This window comes from Oncorhynchus mykiss, chromosome 25 (assembly GCF_057628025.1).
Source record: "Oncorhynchus mykiss isolate SJ-2025 chromosome 25, ASM5762802v1, whole genome shotgun sequence".
Lineage (NCBI taxonomy): Eukaryota > Metazoa > Chordata > Actinopteri > Salmoniformes > Salmonidae > Oncorhynchus > Oncorhynchus mykiss.
Window position 1 is genome coordinate 67,106,276 of NC_143046.1, and position 26,505 is coordinate 67,132,780.

Consider the following 26,505-nt stretch of genomic DNA (forward strand, 5'->3'; position numbering starts at 1 on the left):
ATCATATTGAATGACTGCCCAGAGTAAGCCAGAACTAAGCCGACACTGCCGGTGTTTTGCCAGAATCCCTCCAGAAGTGTCCTGGTGCAAATGAATATTACTATTACCCATCCACCCCACTGATAGTTCTCAATGCAGTTGCATTACACTATAAAAAAATACAAACAGCTGTAAACTAACAACCTTACACAATGAACAAGTAGACAAGTACTCATTATTATTTTTTGTTTTAACTATACAAAAGATAGAAAAATAAAGATATTACATTTCATACAACAGTACAATGTAGGTAGGTAGTAGGGAGCAGAGCCCTGAGCCAAACATCCCCAGCTTCAGTGTCCCCTTATGGTGTCTCCTCAATTATATGTGACATATGAATTGTCTATTTTTTATGCACTTCTACATGTTCCTTGTTAATTGATTCCCTATTCGCCAGTCTGTAATCCACTATCTGCTTGCACCTGTTGGGCCTGTTACGCACACAGTCTTCTTAATTTGTTTGTTGTTTGTACAGCACTGATGAAGGCATAACATTCTGAACACATATCATTGGAAAGAGATGTAACATGCTGACCACACCGCTCGCGTGGCGCACTTGGGTGTTGCAAAATAAATGTACACATACATGTCAATCATTGCACCCACACTGCTCGCTCGCGTCAACAAACGTCTGTGTAGCCAGCCGCTAAAATAGAACTTAGTTCTATTTGTGATGCTTGAAGAACTGCAAGTCCCGCCTCTCCCATCTCCTCATTGTTTTTTTGGAGCATATACCCACGTGCCATCTCCTCGTTGTTTTTTTGGAACATATACCCACGTGGGTGATTGAAAGATGAACTGAGGTCCACACTCCAGTCCAGTTGGTGGTGGTAATGCACCTTAAAGTTGGTTGCCAACCACCATATAAAGTCCAAAGAAGAAGAAGAAGCCTGAAGGAGGAGAGATCACTAGAAACTAACTCGGTTTACCCTTTTATCTGTGGATTAATTGTCAGAATAGGTAAAGTAACAACTCAGTGTTTATATCCCAGGACAAATTAGCTAGCAACAGCAAGATAGCTGGCTAAATTGCCATGAATGTTTAATGCTTTTCGACCTGTCCCCAAATTAATATAGTTGGTTCAGAGTTCATTTTGATATTTCAACACGCGTGTCCTGATCGTGTCTGGTGTGGTTGGACAAAATCAACATGCGTGCATGTAAGGCTGAAACAAATGCTCTGTTCCTTTTTTTTTATTAGCACCTTGCGCTTTCACTTTTTGTATTATTTTGAGCATGGATTAAATTAAGCCTCCTTAGGTTATTCCTTTTCATGGTTTTGAGTGCTAGTACTTTTCTCACTCTCTCACGCACCATCCGCTTTTCATTCTAGCCTGAGCGCAAACCCTCTGACTGGCTTTCTAAACATATTATGACAACTTATTTTTAATGCAGTGTGAAACTGAGCAGACCCAAATTATATCCTCTCGGTTTTGTGTTGCGAGTGATGAAAATGTAAATACTGTTGTCTGCTGTGACAAACTATGGGGGGGCCACAGTGCTGACGGGCCAAATCAGACCATTCTCTCTCTGGTCAAAGACAAAGTCAGCAGTTCTGCCTCAAGTGAATAACACAGAAACTGCATGCTCACTAAAATATACATTAGACACCCAGTCCAAGGCTGCAATTGGTTGGCTATTTATAATGGGGGGAGCTGGGGCAAAGTACCCTGTTACCTCCAGGAGTGAATATCTCTGACTTGCACCTTCCAGCAAGCATCTAGCCTCACTTCAATGTGATTCGCTGTTACCCAATGGTGAAATGCCATTCACTGTCAGTCTTACTGAGCTAAAAGTGGCAGCAGCCAAACCAATGTTAAATTAATCTCACATTTCCAACTAGGAAGTCCCTCCGGTTCCCCTATCCTATATGTCCAGTCGTTGTCACACCTTTCTGATGAATGTGCCACTTCTACACTTCTGTCTACCACCCTCATCAATACATGGCTGTCTCGGTTGTTTTCACAAGGCTCTGCTTGGCTAAGTGCCCCATTCCTCCTAACTCTCCATTGTAAATAGTGCATTGAGCCCCCCTTCAGTGGTGTGCTCCACTCTGCTATTACAACCTGTTTGAGGTGGTGTTCAGTTTAAAAGTGCAATAACAGTTAACACAAAAACAAAAAGGTAGTGAGGGGAAACCACGGCGGTGTAATGCATCACCAAAAAGAGTTCTGACAACTTGATGTTATTTTTGATGTACTAATCCTGTCTATCCATCTGTAAGTAATACAGCAACCCACTTTAAACCATGGCATTTGTTGGTTACGTTCATGGTTCTCCATATCATTCCATTAATACTACTGTTACTACAGATAAAACTCTAGTCTGTCTAGCTGCTTGTGCTATATACCCCAACGTTCTTCCTCTCAGGCTAGTCTTAACAGCCTGGGGTATAATAACTATTTACAGCCCTTTTGTGTGAGACAGTCTTTGTCCCCCCATTTCATAGAGAGGGTATTGTCTGTTTAAAAGAGCACCATGAGACTCCCTTTCAATAACCCCCCCACCACCAAACATACACACACACAAAGCAGGGAGATCAAAAGCTCTCTAGCACATACCACACTGATGGGGAGCAGATGCAGAGAGAGCTGCTCTGTGGAGGTGGGTCTGGCTTGAGTGTGTGTGCGTGAGTACAAAGTCAGATGTTTCTTGGTAATAGGCATGGAACAGAGACTCAATGCAACAAATTGCACAATAGTGACTAACTGTATGAGCCATGATGACGTATTGAAGACAAAGCTCCTATTTTCCTTCCTAGTTCCTCCATGCCCTCCCCCTGCAGCCTCCTCTACATCAGGAGTGGTCAAGTTCCCTGGACGTCTTAGACTGTGAAAGAGTGTGTACGTGTGTTAAGAGCTTGTGGGAATGGGATGTGATTGTAGAGCACTATTTCAGTGACAGTTCCTTAAACTTCACATGGAACTCATTTAAACTACTTCTCCTCTCATACATTTTTATTTTATTTATTTCACCAGGTAGTCTAGTTGAGAACAAGTTCTCATTTGCAACTGCAACCTTGCCAAGATAAAGCAAAGTAGTTCGACACATACAACAACACAGAACACACATGAAATAAACAAACATACAGTCAATAATACAGTAGAAAAAGTCTATATACTGTGTGTGCAAATGAGGTACGATAAGGGAGATAAGGCAGTAAATAGGCCATGGTGGCGAAGTAATTACAATATAGCAATTAAACACTGGAATGGTAGATGTGCAGAATCTATATATTATATATAAATAAATGTGCAAGTAGAGATACTGGGGTGTAAAGGAGCAAGATAAATAAATAAGGTATGGGGATGAGGTAGTTGGATGGGCTATTTACAGATGGGTTATGTACAGGTGCAGTGATCTGTGAGCTGCTCTGACAGCTGGTGCATAAAGCTAGTGAGGGAGATGTGAGTCTCCAGCTTCAGTGATTTTTGCAGTTTGTTCCAGTCATTAGCAGCAGAGAACTGGAAGGAAAGGCAGCCAAAGGAATAATTGGCTTTGGGGGTGACCAGTGAAATATACCTGCTGGAGCGCGTGCTATGGGTGGGTGCTGCTATGGTGACCAGTGAGCTGAGATAAGGTCTGGAGATTTGTAGATGACCTGGAGCCAGTGGGTTTGGCGACGAGTATGAAGCGAGGGCCAGCCAACGAGCGCGTCAGGTGACAAAACGGATGTCACTGTGGTAGACTGCATCCAATTTGTTGAGTAGAGTGTTGGAGGCTATTTTATAGATGACATCGCCAAAGTCGAGGATCGGTAGGATGGTCAGTTTTACGAGGGTATGTTTGGCAGCATGAGTGAAGGATGCTTTGTTGCGAAATAGGAAGCCAATTCTAGATTTAATTTTGGATTGGAGATGCTTAATGTGAGTCTGGAAGGAGAGTTTACAGTCTAACCAGACACCTAGGTATTTGTAGTTGTCCACATATTCTAAATGAGAACCGTCCAGAGTAGTGTTGCTGGCCGGGCGGGCAGGTGCGGGCAGCGATCGGTTGAAGAGCATGCATTTAGTTTTACTTGCATTCAAGAGCAGTTGGAGGCCACGGAAGGAGAGTTGTATGGCATTGAAGCCCGTCTGGAGGTTAGTTAACACAGTGTCCGAAGAAGGGCCAGATGTATACAGAATGGTGTCTGCGTAGAGGTGGATCAGGGAATCACCTGCAGCAAGAGCGACATCATTGATATATACAGAGAAAATAGTCAGCCTGAGAATTGAACCCTGTGGTACCCCCATAGAGACTGCCAGAGGTCCGGACAACAGGCCCTCCGATTTGATACACTGAACTCTATCAGAGAAGCAGTTGGTGAACCAGGCGAGGGAATCATTTGAGAAACCAAGGCTGTTGAGTCTGCCGATAAGAATGTGGTGATTGACAGAGTCAAAAGCCTTGGCCAGGTCGATGAATACGGCTGCACAGTGGGCATAAGACTTCCAAGAACAGACTAGTCATCATTTAAACAGAGTGAGATATACTTCACAGGACAATGCATGTGTGTGAGAAATCTAGAGACTGGATTCCTGGAGATCTGCATCATAGGAAAGTGAAACAACTGTTTATTAAGGTGTTTGACAGAGGCACTGATGTAAGGTCCTGTATCATATCAGGGTAGAGAGGGTTATGCTGAGGCACCTGTTCTGTCGATAGCTAGGTCTCCATGATGGTTAAGGCCCATAATCAGCTGACTGCAGCATGACAGTGGGAGAATTTTTGGAATGTGCTGATCCTGTGCTACTTTCTCCCCTGACCCCTGTGCTGAACAAAAGTCCTGTTGTTATTCTTCAGTCCTGAAGGACCACATGCAAGTTTACAGGTGACAAGCGCAGAGCAATGAGTGTACTACATTGACTCACACACACACAATGTCAATTCTATGATCATGCCATTTTAGAACTGGTGTTTCCTCTCCGTCTTAGCTAAGGTAAAGTCGGAAACAAACACTCAAGGCTAATTCTTAAATGAACTACAGTATATGGGAAAGGGATACCTAGTCATTCAACCGAGATGTGTCTTCGGCATTTAACTCAACCCCTCTGAATCATCTGAATGTGGTCAGAAGTATACGCCAGAGATGCGATGTCCTCCCTAACATGTTGAACTCCACCGGAATGGAAGGTAAAAGCAGGATATGTAATTCACTGATCCACTGCTTGTACAGCTGCCAGTGACAAACCTGATCATATTTCCAGTTGTAAAGTTTCCAGATAACAGTAGGGGGCAGTTGTCCTTCTTGGCGATCTATTATTTCGTTACCACAGCCACAGTCATTATTCTAGCTAAACCCCAGCTATTTATACCATTTCAGCTCACAGCCATACTTCCACTAAACTATAGCATGATGAAACAATGTTTTGCAAGAATGCGGAATTAACCTGTTGAGTAACGTTTCGTTGCCATCCTGTTGGCAACCTGGGTCACACAAAGTTTCATAATTGAGGTGTCATGCTAACACACCATAATCACACGAATGCCCTCCTGTGTCCTAAAATTACACCCACCACATGACAGCAACATGATTGTCTTGAAAGGGGAGGACAGCCTTACATTATTATATTTATTAGTCATGCACTTAGAACGTTGGTCATCAGCGTAAAAACTGAGCAGAGTTAATGGCCTTCCCTTTGTTTAGTTCGGGTCTAAATTACATTTCATAGGTCTGAAAGTATCCGATAGATGAAAGCAACAAAAAAAGCTTCCCTCAACCCTCAGGTAGGCACAACATTTCAAGGTGGTTTCTAGATGTGTTGAGGGGTTGATTTTGTAAGTGTAGAATGGACAAAATTGCAATGAACTAGGCCCCATCTTTGCTCTTAAAAGCAGAGGTAAGGTCTGGAAGATTGGTGCCCCTCAGTGGTATGGCAAAGAAAGTGCAGTCAAGATGAGCAGAACTGAAGACAGGACACTAAGCAGATTTTTCAAGCATCCTTTTTACTAACGATCACCTGTTACAAAACCCCCCCCCCTGAAATATTCAGTGTTAATGAAATTACCAACAATATAGCGAGCGTTGATTACAGATAATATGGGATTCCTCTAATAGTTACAGAAGGATTAAAAACCTCAGCTCGGTAGACCTGCCGTTCTGCTCCCACAGCGAGGCAAAGCCACAGCCTCCCTCCTACTGGCTCTGCACTTACAGACTTCCTCTACGGATCTCCATGGTTACAGTTACTTAGTGCCCCATCTGACATGCTGGGACCCTCCCCTTCCCCTCCCAATACTCAGCCAAAGTATGCATGTACAGTAGTTATGTATTCATGAATCAGCACATGTACGTGTTTGAGTTGTCAGGACAGGAGTCAAAGAGATCAACAATTGTAGTGTACAGTCAGCAGGTCCCAACAGTTACTTTTTTAAACAATACATTTTTCCTTTTTTAACTTAAAAGGACAAAGAACCCAAAGTTAATTTAGGAATCCACTTATTCGCCTTCTTGACAAAGAAAACTAACAGAGAAATACGATGTATTCAAAGCGTTCCATTGAAAAAAAGGGGGTACTAAACAGGGGGGGGGGGGGGGATGCCACACAGTCTGAATGTGTAGGATGCTTTTAGTTCTGGCTGTGCTGTTGGGATCATGAGGAATGTGGTGGGCTTTTGCAGTAGTAAGGTCTGGTTTGGTGTTCGGCGTGTTTGTAGTTTAAGGGAGCCCCTCTGCTCTGGGGCCCAGCCAGGTCTCTCCCTGACCCTGCTGAGGAGGAGCAGGTGGGGGTCAGAGGTTATAGGTCAGCACTGGGCATGGGGTCAGCAAGAGGCTGCCTACAGTACAGGTGAAAGGGAAAGCGAGGAGTATAGCAGGAGAGGATGAGGGCATGATAAGAGAGGTAGAGGTGGAGAGGTTGTCTCTAGAGAGGGTCCATCCTCCCCTCCCTATACTTCAGGCGAGTCTGATTCCTGCAAGAAAGCACAGTTCAATATCTCTTTAGAGTTACAACGAAGACTTACATGCCAGTTATACCCTCCATTTATTGTAAATTGACTCCTATATTTCAAAGCCTTCTTTTGATTGCCGAGTTATCCAATGTCCTACCGCCTCTTGTCCCTTGGTGAGTTGCCGGTTGACAGCCAGTAGCAGCTGCTGCAGTTCCCTCACAGTTTGGTTTAGGTCTGCAGTCTTCTTCTCCTTCCTGTCAATATCCTCCTGAGGGACGGTGTAGTTAATCCCCTCTGGTCACTTTCAATATAACTACACCTACTGGTCAATAAAACTACCCCTAGGTAAAGACTGGTTACATTTAACATACAATACTACAAATACTCATAGCTACCTGTGTTTTTACCACAAATGTACACTACCTAGATCATATGCGTGACTGACTTCAAAACTAATATTTAAAATAAAAATAAAAAATCGACCCAGCCACAGACAAAGTTCCCCTTCCCCTCCAGTAAGTCTTACGTGTGATGAGAGGTTGCTGTTCTCTATCAGGTCACCCTGGCCGGTCTCTTTGCAGAACTCCTCCTGGATCAGATCCAGAGACTGCTGGGCCTGAGGTGGAGCAGGATGGGGGAAATTACAAGAAACATTTAAGCTTACATTTCAGGTAATATAAGCGTGTTCAACACATCCACGTATTCAAATGTTCAGAGTGGATTTAGCTCCTAGAGTGTTTCATTCTAGACTTGGGACTGGTAACAAACTATTTATCTAACAACAATGTATATCCAAACATAAACTTATGGTAGTCCAATCCTGAGGGGCTGTCTTACCTTATAGAGATCCCCAGCCACCTTCTGCCTCTCATGCTCCTCAGTCTCCAGTTTAGACAGAGTCTCAGTCAGCTGGGTCTTCAGCTGCAACCAAACACCAACAGAGAGATGAGACACTTAACACATGACAATGACCATTCCACTCCTGGTGAAATCTGATCTCAAACTGTTTGGAGGGGGGAATTTGCATATACATGAGGTGATATATTTGTATATTTCTACCAATAAAATGCAAACATCTGCATACACCAAAACTGTTTTCACTTGGCTTTTAGAGCAGTTGAGGTAGACATGTAGCTATATCTACTAAACTAATAATAATTAGCTAGACACTGACAAACATTTTTTTTTTTTTATGCATTGTCAAATGAAAAAATCAAAATGTTCAGGTATCCTTGAAGGCATTCACAGACAGAAGGGTGACAAGAGAGACGTCAAGACAGGGAGACGTTGAAAATGTTTCAACTGTGTGTGGAGGCAAATGAATGATAATATGATGAAAGTGTGCGTGCAGTTGAAGACATAGAATGTATCCCCAAAGATGGCCGACATGGAGAAGCTCATTGGCCTGTACAGGAGTAGCAGAAAGCCACCGTAAGCCTTTTAGTGGTAGTGATGGGATAGTGCAGGGCTATTCAACACTTACTCTATGAGGTCTGGAAGCCTGCTGGTTTTCTGTTCTACCTGATAATTGCACCTAGCTAAAATCAGTCCCTGACAATAGGAGAACAAGGGGGAAAAAACAGTGGAACTGGCTTCAAGGTCCAGAGTTGAGTTGAGTTTGAGGGGGATAGTGGATAGTGTGCAGGATGGAAACAGTAGTGTTTTAAGTCTGTCCTATCACGAGTAAGGAATGTCCATCTATAACCAATGATACTAATAGCTCAGTCTATCGTTACACTAAGAATATAACTTCCTCCAAAAAGCAAAGAAAACCCACCTTACACATGCATATAAAAACAGTTTAGCCTGTTGCATTTAAACTTATATCACTAGTGTATCCAGAGGTTGTAGATAGATAGCTGGAATGACTCCCAAAGGACATTGAGAATCATGACTCCCAAAGGACATTGAGAACCATGTATTCCAAAGGCAGGTGATGACCCCAGAGATAACATTGGGTGGTGGTGCTGGTGAAGTAAGGAAGAGGGACAGGTTACGGGAGCTCTACCTATATGGGTGAGCAAGGCTTACCAAATTCAACTCCTCATTCTGCCTGACTGTTTCTGTATAAGAGCCATCAAGTTAGCTCTGCAGTTCAGTCAACAGATCTTTAAACTGAAATGAAGTGTGAGATGTTTTCAACGAGCGGCTGTGGGACCCGGGGAAACAACGCTACACAGCTGAAGCAAGGGAACGGCTTGGGTGATTGGCTTCTAGGGTGTGTCCTAGTAGTGAATTAGGGTGTGAGTGTAATAGCATCTAAAGCTGTTTAGGAGAGTTCGATGGTTCTCGATCTGACCAATGATCTACAGCGACCTACATAAAATACTCTCACTCTCCGGAGAAACGTGTGATGATTTGAATGAATGCAGCTGGAATGTTTCTGTTCCGTGTGCCTGCAAAGGGACTCCAATGATTTTACAGGAAACAACTAGAAAAACATAAAGTGCTTTAAGTTACTGTGTGAAGTTCGTAAACCCTCTAAAAACAGAGCATTCTACAATGAAAAATGTGTTGTGTGTATGAATGTAATGTCCAACTGTTGCATGTACAAACACAATGGTGGATACCACAAACAGTAAACAAAGAGACAAGCTCCATAAACATATAGCAAGTACAGTAACACCCAGAGACAATGCAGAGGGGAATGACTACATTTGCATTTTATCAGAGCCTCTTATCCAGAGTAATTACGGTTTAGTACCTTGCTTAAGGGCACAGACAGACTTTTCACCTAGTCACCTCGGGGATTCGAACCAACAACCTTTTGGTTACTGGTCCAACGCTCTTAACCGCTAGGCTACCTGCCGCCCCTATGACTACATAGATGGATAACCACTATGAAATGACCGAGTATGACAGGTAGATGACAGGAAGTTGAGTCAGCTCACCTCGCTGACCTCCGTCACATAGGTGGCGCTCTCGTGCTCTGCTCTCTCCAGCTCAGACTCAAGGTACTGCTTGTCCCTTCTCAACTATGGACGAACAAAATATTGCATTTTTAGCTATGTATGAAAATCTATTAAATTGAATGTGTCAACTGATGTAAAGTGACTAAATAATACAATTGCTGTGCGGTATGTAAAGTATTAAACTGAAGGACTGACGTTGTCCAGCTCCCCGAGGTCACTCATCCTGTCCACCTCCTGCTCCAGTGCTGCCACTTTCACACTCATCTAGAAAAGAAAGGGCAGGAGAGTGACTAAGCACCACACCAGTGGATGCTGGTGGAAGGACCTATAGGAGGTGATTGTAATGGCGGAAATGAAGGAACGGAGTCAAACGTGGTTTTCATGTGTTTGATGCTGTCCCATTTATTCCATTCCAGCCTTACAATGAGCCCATCCTCCTATAGCTCCTCCCACCAGTCTCCACTGCACCACACATACCAATGATATTGTTAAAAGTGCAATATAAACAATTTGAGGTTAATTTAATGTTCTTCAGTGTTCACCTCTTTCAGCTCTGTCTGTGACAGATTCAGCTTCACCTTCCAGCGAGACTCTTCCTGCTCTACACTGCTCTGGAGGCGCTGCAGGATGCCCTCCTGTGGACAGTAGAGGTTATTACAGGTTAGTTTCACAGCCTCCTCACAACACCTTTTTAACGTCATCTACAGGACACTGATAGAGAGCGTCGCCTTACCGTCTCAGCCAACACTTTCTTGTATGTCTCACAATCTTTCTGTAGAACCTTCTGGGCCTCTTCTGATTCCTTCAGCTTATCAGCCAATATCTGGTGAAAGGAACAGCCCTGGTTTCACTTCTTTCCACCCCAGTTCTCAGACATTTTAAAACATAAAAGTCTTTGTAAAAGGAAACCTTGGTGTCCTCTGAGCCCCCTGGAGCTGAAGGTCTGGGCTCTGCTGCTAGGGTCACCTCTGCTGCTGGGGCCTCTTTCACTGCAGTCTCAAACCTCTGCAGCCACTCCTGGTGGTTCTGAGAGATACACAACAATAGACCATGTGGAACAGATTAACTTAGAATTTAATATCACATCATGTGGTTCTCTGTATGGCAGTTGGTAGAGGATGGCTCTTGCAACGCTAGTATAGTGGGTTCAATTCCCGGGACACCCATATGTAAAACATATGCATGCATGACTGAGTCGCTTTGGGTAAAAGTGTTTGCTAAATGGCACATTATATACTGTATTGTGAGACCTTACATGTTCAGCAGGCAGAGGCACGTTGGGTAGCAGTCTGTGCAAAACCTCTCGACACTCTACCTGAGCTGTCTCCAGGGCTGTCTGGTGCTCCTGAAGAGGTAGAGGAGAGCGAGAAGGAAGAGAAACGTGGATGTTCAACATGGACTACACTCAGGGCTCACACACACACACACACAGTGCAGGAAAACATCCAACACCTCAAATCGCTACCTCTCTGCTCGCTTGGTTTCACCTCTCCCATCTCAGAGTGCATACAGGAGCATGGCCTGTGACAAACACAACTCCCTCTCCACGACACTCCAGTGCAACAAACAGCTAACATTTTCAACGGCTCATTTATTGAGTGTGCTTCAAGCAAGTATTCATCCACCCCAGCGTTCAGCAGCCACGCACCACCACGAGACGAGTTCATTAAGTTTAGACCCCGCTCTGCTCTCCACAGGTTCAAAGTTCACATTGGTCTCCTTTCAAGGAGGAACATGTTACTCACTCTTGTTCATTCAGTTGCAGTAATGCCCCGGAGGAGCTAACATTCTTCCCATGGAAGCACGTGTGGTGCTCTGTGATGAAGAACCACCAAACAAAACCCACTACGTTGGTACCATTAATCCCACTAGCTGCACAGGGCTTGAAACTCTCAGGAGGAGAGAGGTGTCCTGGCCACCTCTACTCTCATTAACACCTTGTGTTGTAAGGGGAAAGGGATCTACGCTGTGACATATGCTTTGGATTGTGTATGAGCATGCATTTTCCTGAGAGCACACAACAGGTGTCCAGGAACTCCTACACTCAGCTTAAAATGAAGGCCATTTTTACTGTACCAAGATGGCCGAGAGCAGCTGCTGGGAAAATCAGTTCACCATGTACCCGGTCTGCTTTATGGACATGAGGAGCGAGTCATTAGGGGTTAGAACTGTGGCAAAAATATACCGAACCCCCACAACTGTTTATAGTAGGAGAGCAATCTGTTAGTCTATGGTTTATTAGTGGGTCCCTAAATACATACGGCTAAGCAAAGGGTAATGGCAGATCATATTCTCACTGATGAAGAGGACTAGAAAAACCCCAAGGAAACAGCTGGGTGGATATTAACAGCAGCTACAGCAGAGGAACTTGTGTCAATATTACAGTCTGGTTTCTACACTAAAGTAAAATATAACACACAAAATAGCGTATTTCTCGCAGAGCTGAAAAATTGCTGCAGTTGTCACACAATACAACGTCACAGATGCCAAAAGTTGAGGGAGCGTGCAATTGGCATGCTGACTGCAAGAATGTCCACCAGAGCTGTTGCCAGAGAATTTAATGTTCATTTCTCTACCGTAGGCCATCTCCAATGTCATTGGAGAGAATGTCCAACCGGCTTCACAACCGCAGTGCACGTGTATAGCATTGTGTGGGTGAGCAGTTTGCAGATGTCAGTTGGAATCAGAGTGCCCCATGGTGGCGGTGGGGTTATGGGCAGGCATAAGCGACGGACAACGAACAGAATTGCATTGTATCAATGGGAATTTGAATGCAGAGATGCCGTGACGAGTTCCTGAGGTCCATTGTCGTGCCACTCATCCGCCGCCATCACCTCATGTTTCTTCAGCATGACAACGCACGGCCACACACTTTTTCCATGGCCTGCATACTCAGACATGTCACCCATTGAGCAGGTTTGGGATGCTCTGGATCAACCTGTAAGACAGTGTTCCAGTTCCCGCCAATATCCAGCAATTTCGACCCAGTAGGACAACATTCCACAGGCCACAATCAACAACAGCCTGATCAACTCTATGCAAAGGAGATGTGTCGCACTGCATGAGGCAAATGGTGGTCACACCAGATACTGACTGGTTCTGATCCACACACCTACTTTAAAAAATAAAAAAAATTTAAGATACAGCATGTGACCAATCTGTATTCCCATTCTCATATGAAATCCATAGATTAGAGCCTCATTTATTTATTTCAATTGGTGTAAAGTACTTAAGTAAAAATACTTTAAAGTACTAAAGTAATTTTTTGTGGATCTGTACTTCATATTTGACAACTTTTACTTTACTACATTCCTAAATAAAAGGATGCAATTTTTACACCATACATTTTCCCTGGTCCAATTCACACACTTATCAAGAGAACGTCCCTGGTCATCCCCACTGTCTCTGATCTGGCGGAGTCACTAAACACACATGCTTTGTTTGTAAATGTGTTGGAGTGTACCCGTGGCTATCCGTAAATAAAATACAAAAATAAAATTGTGCCTACTGGTTTGCTTAATTTAAGGAACTTGAAATTATTCATACTTAAGTATATTTTACTCAAGTAGTATTTACTGGGTGACTTTCACTTGAGCCATTTTCTATGAAGGTATCTTTACTTTAACTCAAGTATGACAATTGGGTACTTTTTCCACCACTGCCGATTTAAAATTGTGGCATGCTGCGTTTATATTTTTGTTCAGTATATAGGTCAATGCAGTAAGGTGGTGGCGTACACAAACTGAAAGATTTATGTATGTTGATCAATGGTATCACTGTTATTTTAGCATGTTTTCAAAAATGATTTTACACAAAATAACGATGTTGACACTTTGCACATAATCTGGACATCATTTTCTAAACGGCAATTCTGCAGGATCAAATTTCTTGGAATAGAATTTCACTAGCGGCTGATGGCTGTATTGATGTCAGTGTATACACATCACAAGGCATAATGGAACACATGCAGAATTGGGGAAAGGAAATGAGAGAAGCACATGGCAGGAAGTGAGAGGAGCATCACGAATATGACCATCCCGCTACATGAAATCTGGAGTCAGTCACTGCACACTCATTTTCAATTCACAGTTTTACTTTGCACTGGAATTTATGTAGTTATACAACTGTATAAGTAAAGCAGATTCTAGCGCAGAATAGCAAGCAGAACTCAAGAACAGCAGTGGTAAAGTGCATAAAGTTCATTAGTCTTCCTGATATTCCTGAGAGAGGTATAGCTAATGGAGACAATTATTCAGGGCCAGAGTGCAGAAAGAGGGGAGAAATCAGTATGCAGCAGCATATGTATGAATCATGGAGTAATCTCACTGGTCGATTATGGCAATAGCTGTTTGGGGATGAATCAAGTTTTCAATCTAGAGTGAAGCAGACTGGAAGCAGCGTCCGAACCTTGAGGGCTTTGCCAAGTTTCCCCTGAAGCATGGACTCGGTGGCTGCCAGAGCCTCCATAGCGCTCCAGTTTTTCACCCGAAGCTCCTAGTCAGTTTCAAAAGAGATACGACTTTCAGTTCAGCCTCAGGGAAAAGTATGCAGTGACCAACACAAACAATTCATATACGGACGAACAGAGAACCATTAGCTAATACTATTTTCTACTCTCCTTTTCTGTACAGCTGTCCTTTCCTGTTTCTGAGTGTAGGTTTAAAAGAAAATCCTCACTGCACTTTACCTGTAAACCAGTCTAAGGGTCAAGCGCAGCTTAACATGAGCTGCCCATCTAACGATTGAGTCTTTGAAAGAATCGGCCACTAAATTGTATAGGCAAAAACAAACAGTTAGTCACTCAGTAGAGGTATTTGGGATAGACACTGAAAGAATCTGGAGAGCTGCAGCTCACTGCCAAAAAAGTCAAATGTACCTAGATAGGAAAAGCCAAATCACGTTATACAGAGCTAGCCAACAAGGTAGCTCTCAGTCTCTGTAAAACAAGGCTGTTGTTATACTGTGGACACAGAAATAGGGACTCCTTGTAAACATGGCCATGAACAGAGCAGAGTAGACTGACATCCCTTAACTATTCTGTTTGATTGTAGAAAGCCTTAGCCAACATAAGCATGAAATTTCAAATTAACAGGACTAAAATGTAAACGGTAGAGAAATTACTGACTTGAATAATTTCAAGTAGCTTAATTAATTTCATTCATAGTCTGCGACAAAATGCAATTTATCCACTTGGGAAAATGAGTAGAGTGAGATTATTCATTTGAAGCAGAGGTGCACAGGACTGCAGATGAATAGGTAGAGTGACATCACTGAGGGGTGTGGTTTAGGGCAGTGGTTCTCAAACCTCTCAGGGACCCCCCAGACATGTCACAATTTTGTTGTAGCCCTTTTCTAACTCATCCGATTCACCTAGTCAATGTCTTGATAATTAGATGACAAGTTGAATCAGGTGTGTTAGCTCCAGAATAGTTTAAATAAATAGAACGGCTGGGGGGGGGTTCCCGAGGAAGGGTTTGAGAACCCCTGGTTTAGCAGAGTATATACAGGATGAGGTCTGCAGATGTATGTCAGGTCTAGACTGGAGAGGTAGGTAGTGTGGGTGTGGGCTGGGGAAGCAGCAGGACAGTCTGCAGCACAGGACGGGACACCTACGTTGTTCTTGCTCCTGTGAAGCTCCAGGGACTCCCTCAGCTTTGCCAGCTCTCCCTGGAGATCAGACACCTGCTTCTCCTTCTCTGCCAACCTGGAGGACAGAACACCACCACACATACATTACCAAGCATAACGCTGCTGGATAGCCCCATGCCAAGGGACACCTACTGTATACTGAAGGGAATTCTGTGAAGTATTGCTGTTACTCACGCTGTCAGCAGTTCCGGGCTTGGGGCTTCAGTGTGGGTCATCTAGAACAAGAAAAAAAGTAAATGACATCTTATTATTTTTCACCCTCTCCCATTCAGCCAATACAGATGACCAATGAACTGTTTCCACCTCTTCCCTCACCTGTTGCTGCTGTAGCTCCTGCACCTTGTCGCTCACCTCCTTGGCCCTCGCCTCCAACTCACTCTGTAGGGTCTGGATCTCCTGGTCCTTAGCAGCAAGCCTGCAACAGAGTGTGTGTCTGTCTAATTTCTCAGGGTATAATGCAGTAATCGAGTAGGAAAGAGTAGAACAGTAGGCTTAAGGATAGTACAGTAGGCTTACTGTGTCTGTAGTTCTAGGAGCTGGTTTCTGGCACTGGTGGTGTCCTCCGCCTCCTTCTGTCTCAGCTGCTCCAGCCCCACCACCTGCTGCTCCAGAGACTGCAGGGACAACAAACACCGGGTCACACCAAACACCCAGCAGGGAGACACAGCACAGTCTAGAACCAAAACAGTAACATTGGGAAAAGTCTAAACACATGCCAATAAAGCACTTAACTTGAATTTTGAGAGAGAGACTATGAACACACACCTCAATGGTCATCCCATTGCTGGAGTCACTCTCCTGTGCTGCCTGTAGGCTCTCCTCCATTGACTTAATCTGCTCATCTTTCTCTTGGATCCTTGAAACACAGAACAACAAAACTTAGCGAACACAGAACAAATTGACCATGAATATGGCAAGCTGTTTCATAGCAGTTGCTAAGGAAAAAGTGGTATTTTCATTGACTTACTTGCTCTGTAGTGCATCCACTATCGAATCGGACAATGTCTGAGAGTAGGAAAAGACAAGAGGGAGAATTCATGAGGGAACGGAGTTGAGACTATCAAAATAAAAAGAGACAGTAGAGCCGTGTGGGGGGGAAAAAGTGTGCATAACATACCTGTTCAGTAGTCTGAAGCTTTAAAACCTCCATCTCTTGTTTCAGAACCTCCTTCTCTTCTCTTACAGTCTGACAGAGAAAGCAATTTGATTTCAAACACTTCATTTTTATTTACAAAATGCACGATCAAAACTGTGTTTATCTGGTGGGAATGATCAAGCTCATTCATGAACCCTGCTCACCTTCAATTCCTCCTCCTTATTGGCCACCTCAATCAGCCCCATCTTCAGCAGGTCCTCCACAGTCTTGATGTTCTCCTCCCGCTCTTGGAAACTGTGTGTGTGTGTGGGGGGGGGGGGGGTCAACAACACAAAGACATAGTGAGACACGGTCAATGTGAAGTAGAGCATTGTTTTCTGGTGTGGTCTTAATGCTCTCTGTTCTCACATACCTCCTCTGGAACTGATCCAAGGTCAGCTGAGAAGCAGTCTAGATGGGGAGAGAGGGTGTGTCAGAGTTATGCATACTGAGGAACTGGTAGATCACAGCAGGAGTTCCATCTAAGAAAACAGGCGTGTTTTACTTCTGACCTGTTCAGAAATCTGAGCCTGCAGATTCTGGAGCTCTACCTTCAGTGACATGTTCTCATTGTGCATGGCCTGTGGAGGAGAGAGGAGGGTGAGGGCAGGAAGCCCAGATTCAACAACATTCATCTCACACAAAGGAGATATCACTCATTTCATTTCATTCATTTGACAGTGTGCATGTAGGTCTACAGTAGTTTGATAATATCTTTATCCTAATGACAATTTTCAGCTAATTTACTTTGTTTTAATGAACAAAGGCAGCCCAGAGGGCTTATCATAGTTCTGTTTTATAACTGTACTAGCTACTATGCTACACACAGAAATAACTTCCATGTATAGTAAGCCCACAAATCAATCCAATGTACTGTGAGCAGCATTCCTACAGCTCAACACATTCCATCCGGTTAACAGACCGTATTTTACAGAGCTGGTGTAATAATGGGGGTTTAGACAGTATTACTGTAGGTACCTGCATGTTAGTTTCCCTGCTGGCACCACTGCTCCTCTCACCATTCAGGGAGTCCTCCAGACTCTTCCTCTGCAGTTCCTTCTCAGCCAGCCTGGACACAACCACACAGGGCAAGAGTCAGCAACACAACCCATATGACAGGGACAAGAGTCAGAGAGGACATTATAAGGAACAGACATTCAAGGACAGATGTGCAAGTGGGCTGGGGAAACACTTACAGCTTCTGTAGCTCCTCAAAGTGGGATACAGTAGTGGCCTGAAAGAGGAGGGAAGACAGTGGTCACAACACACTCACATATACAGTACCAGTCAAAAAGGGTTGGACACACCTACTCATTCAAGGTTTTTTTCTTGATCTTTTACTATTTTCTACATTGTAGAATAATAGTAAAGACATCAAATGATGAAATAACACATATGGAATCATGTAGTAACCAAAAAAGTTAAATAAATCCAAACATATTTTATATTTGGGATTCTTCAAATTAGCCACCCTTGATGACAGCCTTGCACACTCTTGGCATTCTCTCAACCAGCTACATGAGGTAGTCACCTGGAATGTATTTAAATTAACAGGTGTGCCTTAAATAGTGGAATTACTTTCCTTCTTAATGCATTTGAGCCAATCAAATGTGTTGTGACAAGGTAGGGGTGGTATACAGAAGATAGCCCTATTTGGTAAAAGACCAAGTCCATATTATGGCAAGAACAGCTCAAATAAGCAAAGAGAAACAACAGTCCATCATTACTTTAAGACATGAAGATCAGTCAATCTGGAAAATTAAGAATTTTGAACGTTTCTTCAAGTCCAGTCGCAAAAACCATCAAGCGCTATGAGGAAACTGGCTCTCATGAGGACCGCCACAAGAAAGGAAGACCCAGTTACCGCTGCTGCAGAGGATAAGTTCAGAGTTAACTGCACCTCAGATTGCAGCCCAAACAAATGCTTCAGAGAGTTCAAGTAACAGACCGTCTCCTCTGAACAGTTGATGTTGAGTGAATCAGGCTTCCATGGTCAAATTGCTGCAAAGAAACCACTACTAAAAGGACACCAATAAGAAAAAGAGACTTGCTTGGGCCACGAAACACAATCAATGTCCAAATGTGAGATTTTTGGTTACAACTGCCGTGTCTTTGTGAGACGCAGAGTAGGTGAACGAACGGGTGATCTGTGTGGTTCCCACCGAGAAGTATGGAGGAGGTGTGATGTAGGGTGCTTTGCTGGTGACACTGTTGGGGATTTATTTAGAATTCAAGGCACACTTACCCTGCATGGCTACCACAGTATTCTGCAGTGATATGCCATCCCATCTGGTTTGAGTTTAGTGGGACTATAATTTGTTTTTCAACAGGACAATTACCCAAAACACACCTTCAGGCTGTGTAAGGGCTATTTGACCAAGAAGGAGAGTGATGGAGTTCTGCATCAGATGACCTGGCCTCCACAATCACCCAACCTCAACCCAAATGAGATGGTTTGGGATGAGTTGGACTGGAGAGTGAAGGAAAAGCAGCCAACAAGTGCTCAGCATATGTGGGAACTCCTTCTAGACTGTTGGAAATGCATTCCTCATGAAGCTGGTTGAGAGAATGCCAAGAGTGTGCAAAGCTGTCATCAAGGCAAAGGGTGGCTACTTTGAAGAATCTCAAATATATTTTGATTTGTTTAGCACTTTTTTAGTTACTACATGATTCCATTTGTGTTATTTCATAGTGTTGATGTCATCACCATTATTCTACAATGTAGAAAATAGTAAAAATAAAGAAAAACCCTTGAATGAGTAGGTGTGTCCAAACTTTGACTGGTACTGTACATATGAACTCTTGTTGACGAACTAAAGGGTGAAACATACCTGTGAGCTCAACTGGTTCTGCAGAGTCTCAATCTGGGTCTGAAGGCCACTGTTTTCCCTCAGGAGATCCTGTCAGGGTTAAAAGGATGTTATGTTGAGTGCATACCAGAATATGAAAAATATAAATACTAAAATACTTCAAATATTTGGCCCATCTCAGTCTCTCAACTAAAACTGTTCCCCTTTAACTACTTCTCTCCCTCGTTTCCGAATGGGCTGAATGTGAAGTCCTGTTTATACCTGGCACAATAACTACAACTTCCAAGTTTAACTGTCAACCACTGGTGAATGTAAACACTAGGGAATGTGTTATTGTTATACACATCACATTACACATTACAGTCATTACAACAATTAGGGCTGTGTTCCCCTACCTGGACCTGCGCTGAGTTGTCAGCCAGGCTGTGCTGGGACACCTCCAGCAGCTGCATCACCTTCTGCTCCACCTGGTCCTTGGACACTATGGTGTCGGTCAGGCTGCTGTGCAGCGTCTGGATCTCCTTGTTCTTGTTGCTCATTTCGGTCTCCACCGCCAGCAGCTGGCTCTGCAGCTCTGAGAGAGGAGACACCAGACCCAGTCATATCACCTTCGTCACATGTAACATTTGTTACATATTGGCAATGAGTCGTGCATTCGTTTGCCTTTCAGAGGTCTGTTTATAGAATCTCTTGAGCACCTTCTTTAGCAGCATGAAGTTTCTCCCTCTCTGCGTTGACATTGTGGAGGTAGTTCTGGAGCTCGTCCCAGCGGCGCTTAGCTTCCTGCAGTTGAGCCTGGTGATCACAGGACAACACTTGGCACTTTAACAGTGCACATACACTGACAACCTCTCAGAATCCATCTCACTGTACTGTGGTTATGAACACAGGAAAGGCCGACCTGGGTGTCTGTTGCAGGGAAGCAGTGTTCATACTGAGCACAAAGCCTCAAACAGACCCACTTCCTGAGCTAACACAATCCTCCACTTCCCTGTTCTATTACACACCACCCAGAACCCCCCCCCCCCCCCCCCCCCCCCCCCTTAGGAAGGGCGGACACAGGCCCTCCCATGGTTACAGTGAGAAACCCGAAACAGTCCAGTCCAGGTCTGACCACGAAGGAGAGATTCCTTTGTGTTCAATCTCTGAGGCAGCCGAGTGAACTATGGGCTGAATAAATAATTAAATTAGATGCCCGTGTGAGTCATTTGCCCCTCCCCTGACAAACCACATACCTCCAGCTGAGACACATTCTGCTTATAGTTGACCTCCAGCGACTTCCTCTGGTGCTCCTCCTGCTGCAGCTTGTTGTTGTTCTCCGTCAGCTCTTTCATCAGACCAGAGTACTCAGAGCGCAGCTGGTTCAGCTCCGACGACTGCCTGCCATGCACACCACAACCACTATTATAACCCACACACTCATCCATGCCGTGCCTCAAAGGCAACTAGTATTCTTACAGTGCAATACAATACCTATCAAAGAACTTAACATCTTTATAATCTAGAAACAGCTGGCTGGGAGGTGGCACTCACTTGCTCTCCATCTGGTTGGTGGCAGAGCTGACTGCATCTCTCAGGATGCCGTTCTCCTGCTGCAGCCTGGCGATCTGACCCTCCAGCTGCTCCCTCAGCTTCTGGAACTACACAACATTGGGAGTCAGTACGACCACACATACAGTATCATACAGAAACACTCGTCTATACTGCCTCAGGACTGATGTTGGAGTATAAAGCATGACAGTAAAAAGTGACGGTAGTTGAGGTTTGGCCTGTTTAAGTAAAGGTATCAGAGTGGTGAATGGTGGTCACCTTCATCTGTATGCCCTGGAGCTCTCCCTGGGATTTAGCCTGCATGACATTCAGCTCCTTCTCCAGCGCCCCACGCTGGTCCCTCAGAACAGCCTCCGCCCTCACAGTCTTCTGCTTCTCCTGCTGCAGCTCCTAACAGCGGACAGGGCAGAAATGGCAGCGGATCAGTACTGGAATGAAATGCCACCAAGCCACTGCTAGATTCCACAGGTAATAAACCAGTGATGTAGTCTATGGATATATATTTTGGTACCGGTATGGTCGGGTTAAGGTCATCTTATGAGTATGTATAGGTGCACCTTGCTGAGCTGCTGGACCTTGTCCTTGGCGATGGAGGCCTCCTCCTGCAGAGTGGTGAGGAGCCTCTCTCTCTCCAGGGATGAGGGGTCAGCCTTAGCTGCAGACTTCTGCCAAGCGTCCAGGGCAGATGGGTTCTTCTCTTTAAGCACAGTGACCACACTGACAGCCTCTGCCTGTGACAGGGCCAGACTTCCCAGGCCCAAAAGCAGCTCCTTCAGCTTCACCTCAGAGTTCTCTACAAATACACACACATAAAGGCATAGGATGAACTATGATGTGTTATACAAGTGTTGCATGGCAGCGGAGTGGAATAGAATGATGCAGTTTAAATAGATTTATCAAATGTAATTGTTCATATGTCAGGTTTAAACATGATATAGTAGCTATCTATTGGAGTGTAGGTTTCTCACCTTTATCCATCTCATTCTTCTGTTTCTTGACACTTCCCTTGGAGGGCGCATCACCATGGTGGTTAGCAGGACCTGCAGAGTCAGGCTGGATATCATCCACTTGGGCTGAGGGATACCGAAACACATTGTCATATTTGGGGCCAGACAAGGCACACAAATTGAGAGTGGGCCCAAGGATTTCATAAATATAAATATTTTTAAAAAGGCAGAGTACGATTTTTTTGCTTTCTGCTAGTAGCTTCGAACAATGTCTGAACCTGCTCTGACTTTGATTAACCTGCAGTATCAGTAGGTCTACATCCTCCTTACCATGCTCAGTCTTCTGCTTCTTGGCAGAGTTCTTCTTCTTGCTACTGGTTGAGGTGGCTGTGGGGGCCGCTCCATCCTGGGCTTTGGTTTCCACCGGCACAGGAACCTCCTTTTTGACTGGAGCTGGAGCTTTATCCACCTTAATCTCTTCTTCCACTAGACAGGAACCAACACGAGGACAATTAGGCTTTAGAGATGGAGGAAAAGAGGATGCCATTATGATGGCCTTGTGATCCATTTGTGTAGAAGGTCCTGCTCACTACTCATACTGGGCTTTAAATAATCTGATTTGATTCAGGAGGACACTAACAAGTGGCCTCGGGGAAGGCGCTAGCCCCGTCTGCAGACACAGGCAAGCGCATAGTGAACCACATCCTCTTATCCTATGAAAGTCACCCTGGCCTTCTACTCACCAGCCTCTGTCTTCTGCTTCTTCTTCTTCTTGCCAGAGGACTGGGGGGGGGTCTGAGCCTGGGCTGGGGGCTGAGGGTCAGGCTGGGGTATGGGGGGACTGGGTTTAGCCACTGGGGCAGGGGGCTCTGCTTTGTGACCAGCTTGCTTGGAGCCATTCACCGAAGGCATCTCAGCAGGAGGAGCAGCTGCAGCTGCCTTTGCGGCTTTCTTCTCCTTCTTCCTCTCCCTCACCCCTGCAGGGGCCTCGGCTGGCGATGCCACAGGGGCAGAAACAGGGGTGGGTGGAGCCACAGGGACAGGCTCCTCCTCCTCCTCCTCCGCAGTGGAACTGCTCACAGCATCAGCCACGTCAAAGTCACGCAGGTCTTCCTCAGACTCTCCTCCTTCCCCTCTACTACTGCTCTCTTTCTTCTTGCTCTTTTTCTTATCGTTCTTCTTGCGGGTTTCTGGTTTGGAGGGTGGCAGCTTGAGGTCTCGTTTCTGCCTGGCCAGCACCTCGTCATAGGAGGTCTCCTTCATGAAGAGCCAGAAGAAGAGGAAGATGAGGGCGATGACCAGGGAGGGGGCCAGGATCACCAGGTACTGAGAGTCATAGATGTCCAGCGCCATTCTGAAGAGAGAGCAAGAATAAGTCTTTGGTATCATGCACGTCATATGCACATAACCAACTTTCAACATAGCCAAGAAATAAAATAAATACAAATGGTGCATAGCTGCAAATATTGAATATCAAAATAGCTGATCAGTTCATGCCCAAATGTCCTATATCGCTTTGTTGACACATATTTTAGATTTTTAAAAGTTGCTTTAATTCCAAACTTCAAGGCCAGCCAGACACTGGCACAGCCCCATCCCAGTGAAAGGGAAATGGGCTAACGTGAAATGGGGCGGATGGTAGTCTCTAGGTTAGAGCACTGGGGCCAGTAACCGAAAGGTCGCTGGTTTGAATACTGGACCCGACGAGGTGAAAAATCTGTTACCCTGCCCTTGAGCAAGGCACTTAACCTAGTTCCGAGGGCGCTGTACAATGGTGACCCCACTCCCTGCGGGTGTGTCAATGGGAGTTGGGATAGGCAAACACACACACACACACACACACACACACACACACACACACACACACGTGTATAACAGGACATATATAGTCACGCCCCCAAATTATTATTTAAAACAGCTTTGGATACTTCCAGACAGCCTGATATGAATGCCAGAAGGCATTCCACCTCGCTCCCAGTGCCTCCCTGATGGTGACACGTCCTCAATACTTTATGGGTTTGATATACTACAGCAGAAAACCTAATGCCTTTTCCCACACCGCATGAATTGATTTGTAATAAATATAACTCAATTACTTTTTCTAGAGGTTGTCTGCTGAATGAGAGAACCAGCCCTGTGCAGTGAGAATGTATGTGTGTGAGTGAGAGAGAGTGAGTGTACGAGGGGTGATAGTGTGCGTCCTCCCTCACTCGTCTCTGTGATATGATCCTATTAGACTACACTGTCCCGGCCCACAGCCTACCTTCTTTACACACACACACACACACACACACACACACACTAGCCAGCCAAATAGAAAAAGTAGCCAGCCAAGTGCCCTGGGGGGTCTGCCAGGGCTATTTAAAAACTTAAATATTACATTTAGATGTATTCAGACCCTTTACCCAGTACTTTGTTGAAGCACCTTTGGCAGCGATTACAGCCTTGAGTCGTGGGTATGATGCTACAAGCTTGGCACACCTGTATTTGGGGAGTTTCTCCCATTCTTCCCTGCAGATCCGCTAAAACTCGGTCAGGTTGAATGACACCTCCCTGCACAGCTATTTTCAGGTCTCTCCAGAGATGTTTGATCGGGTTCAAGTCCGCACTCTGGCTGGGCCACTCAAGGACATTCAGAGACTTGTCACTCCTGCGTTGTCTTTGCTGTGTGCTTAGGGTCGTTGTCCTGTTGGAAGGTGAACCTCCACCCCAGTCTGAGGTCCTGAGTGCTCCAGGCATTTCATCAAGGATCTCTATACTTTGCCTTGATCCTGACTAGTCTCCAAGTCCCTGCCATTGAAAAACATCCCCACAGTATGGTGCTGTGGTCCGAGTCTTTTAGGTGCCTTTTGGCAAACTCCAAGCGGGTTGCCATGTGCCCTTTACTGAGTAGTGGCTTTCATCTGGCCACCCTAGTATAAAAGGTTTTATTGTTGAAGAGCTGCAGAGATGGTTGTCCTTCTAGAAGATTCTCCCAACTCCACAGAGGAGCTCTGTCAGTCAAGAGTGACCATTTGGTTCTTGGTCACCTCCCTGACCAAGGCCCTTCTCCCCCGATTGCTCAGTTTGGCCAGGCAGCCAGCTCTAGGAAGTGTCTTGGAAACAGCAAGACACTATGTTCTTGGGGACCATCAATGCTGCAGAAATGTTTTGGTACGCTTCCCCAGATCTGTGCCTCGACACAATCCTGTCTCGGAGCTCTATGGACAATTCCTTCGACCTCACGGCTTAATTTTTGCTCCGACATGCACTGTCAACTGTGGGACATTATATAAACAGGTGTGTGCGTTTCCAAAGCATGTCTAATCAATTGAATTTACCGCAGGTGTCAAGTTGCAGAAACATCAATGATGCTCAATGGAAACGGGATGCACCTGAGTTCAATTTCGAGTCTCATAGCAAAGGGTCTGAATACTTATGCAAATAAGGTATCTGTTTTATATTTTTAATACATTTTCAAACTTCTAAAAACCTGTTTTTGCTTTGTCATTATGGGGTATTGAGAGTATTTTTATTTAATCCATTTTAGATTAAGGCTGTAACGTAACAAAATGTGAGATTATATATCACACACTCTCAGTAAAAAAAAGGCGGCAAGTGGCATTTAGGTTTCAATAAATTCATCTTAATGTCAAATGATATTACGGAATACAATCTTCAAAAATGCAGTACCCTCAATGGCATAGCATTGCTTTGTTAATTTAGAAGAAAAGCTGCTGTTATTTCCAGAGCCCTTATCACAGTCAAGACATCTATTTTATAGTAAAAAACACATGTAATATAAAAAGAGAATAAAATAGAAAGTTGTCTGGAACAGTTATTCTTAAAAAGTGATCATTCAAACCGGGCTCAAATTGGCAAGTTGAAATCATTTTTTCACAGGGTTACCAACAAAAAGCTCTCTTTTCGATATACAGGCTTTAGATTTAGTTTATTCTACCTTATTTTTAGAGGCTTCTAACAATTCCACATTGAACACTGCATGGGGATGAATTACGGCCACCGACATCCGTTTGGTAAGTAGTAAGTAAGTAGGCTACACTTAAATATGCTCAGTCTTTATCAAACTAATGTTTTCACCTATTTTCAGTGTGGAACCTATATGTTTAGGGGGGTTATAGCATAGGCTAACCAATTAAACAAAAAAATACAAGTAGTTTGCAAAGTAGCCCAAGAGGAAAATAGACAGGACACACTTATTCCAAAACTGCAGCTCGTTGTTGGAACACATGTTCCTACTTCAAAATCAACCAATTTGTGATAAAAACGTACCATTTTGCAAGGAATGTAGCTTGTGTATCCCATCAGTTATGCCAGCACCAAACCACCCTGCATCCCACCGCTGGCTTGCATCTGAAGCTAAGCAGGGTTGGTCTCGGTCAGTCCCTGGATGACAGACAAGATGCTGCTGGAAGTGGTGAGGGAGGGCCAGTAGGAGGCACTCTTTCCTCTGGTCTAAAAATATATATCCCAATGCCCCAGGACATTGCCTTGTGTAGGGTGTCGTCTTTCAGGTGAGACGTTAAATGGGTGTCCTGACTCTCTGTGGTCACTAAAGATCCCATGGCACTTATCGTAAGAGTAGGGATG

The 26,505-nt window shown here is 44.5% G+C and overlaps 1 protein-coding gene across 2 annotated transcripts in view; it reads right to left on the bottom strand.

Moving 5' to 3' along the window:
* Positions 1 to 5,945: 5,945 nt before the first annotated feature.
* The window catches only part of ktn1 (kinectin 1), a 33,649-nt gene continuing 13,089 nt past the window's right edge, over positions 5,946 to 26,505 (bottom strand). Inside the window, exons 2-34 of one of the 2 annotated variants that reach the window (XM_021584882.3) lie at positions 22,659 to 23,269; positions 22,246 to 22,401; positions 21,937 to 22,041; positions 21,526 to 21,761; positions 21,227 to 21,358; positions 20,951 to 21,057; positions 20,653 to 20,797; positions 20,116 to 20,212; positions 19,813 to 19,991; positions 19,439 to 19,507; positions 17,804 to 17,841; positions 17,586 to 17,676; positions 17,120 to 17,188; positions 16,981 to 17,018; positions 16,772 to 16,862; positions 16,590 to 16,658; positions 16,440 to 16,477; positions 16,238 to 16,328; positions 15,989 to 16,086; positions 15,788 to 15,887; positions 15,647 to 15,687; positions 15,437 to 15,527; positions 14,231 to 14,317; positions 11,079 to 11,168; positions 10,733 to 10,849; positions 10,557 to 10,646; positions 10,366 to 10,458; positions 10,019 to 10,087; positions 9,803 to 9,886; positions 7,749 to 7,832; positions 7,438 to 7,527; positions 7,069 to 7,179; positions 5,946 to 6,932 (exon numbers count right to left, since the gene is read on the bottom strand). In XM_021584882.3, the coding sequence (XP_021440557.1) occupies positions 6,909 to 6,932; positions 7,069 to 7,179; positions 7,438 to 7,527; positions 7,749 to 7,832; positions 9,803 to 9,886; positions 10,019 to 10,087; positions 10,366 to 10,458; positions 10,557 to 10,646; positions 10,733 to 10,849; positions 11,079 to 11,168; positions 14,231 to 14,317; positions 15,437 to 15,527; positions 15,647 to 15,687; positions 15,788 to 15,887; positions 15,989 to 16,086; positions 16,238 to 16,328; positions 16,440 to 16,477; positions 16,590 to 16,658; positions 16,772 to 16,862; positions 16,981 to 17,018; positions 17,120 to 17,188; positions 17,586 to 17,676; positions 17,804 to 17,841; positions 19,439 to 19,507; positions 19,813 to 19,991; positions 20,116 to 20,212; positions 20,653 to 20,797; positions 20,951 to 21,057; positions 21,227 to 21,358; positions 21,526 to 21,761; positions 21,937 to 22,041; positions 22,246 to 22,401; positions 22,659 to 23,268 (3,630 nt within the window). In that variant the 5' untranslated portion in view covers position 23,269 and the 3' untranslated portion in view covers positions 5,946 to 6,908. The remainder of the gene's footprint in view (positions 6,933 to 7,068; positions 7,180 to 7,437; positions 7,528 to 7,748; positions 7,833 to 9,802; positions 9,887 to 10,018; positions 10,088 to 10,365; positions 10,459 to 10,556; positions 10,647 to 10,732; positions 10,850 to 11,078; positions 11,169 to 14,230; positions 14,318 to 15,436; positions 15,528 to 15,646; positions 15,688 to 15,787; positions 15,888 to 15,988; positions 16,087 to 16,237; positions 16,329 to 16,439; positions 16,478 to 16,589; positions 16,659 to 16,771; positions 16,863 to 16,980; positions 17,019 to 17,119; positions 17,189 to 17,585; positions 17,677 to 17,803; positions 17,842 to 19,438; positions 19,508 to 19,812; positions 19,992 to 20,115; positions 20,213 to 20,652; positions 20,798 to 20,950; positions 21,058 to 21,226; positions 21,359 to 21,525; positions 21,762 to 21,936; positions 22,042 to 22,245; positions 22,402 to 22,658; positions 23,270 to 26,505) is intronic. The other variant, XM_021584884.3, reaches the window with a different exon arrangement.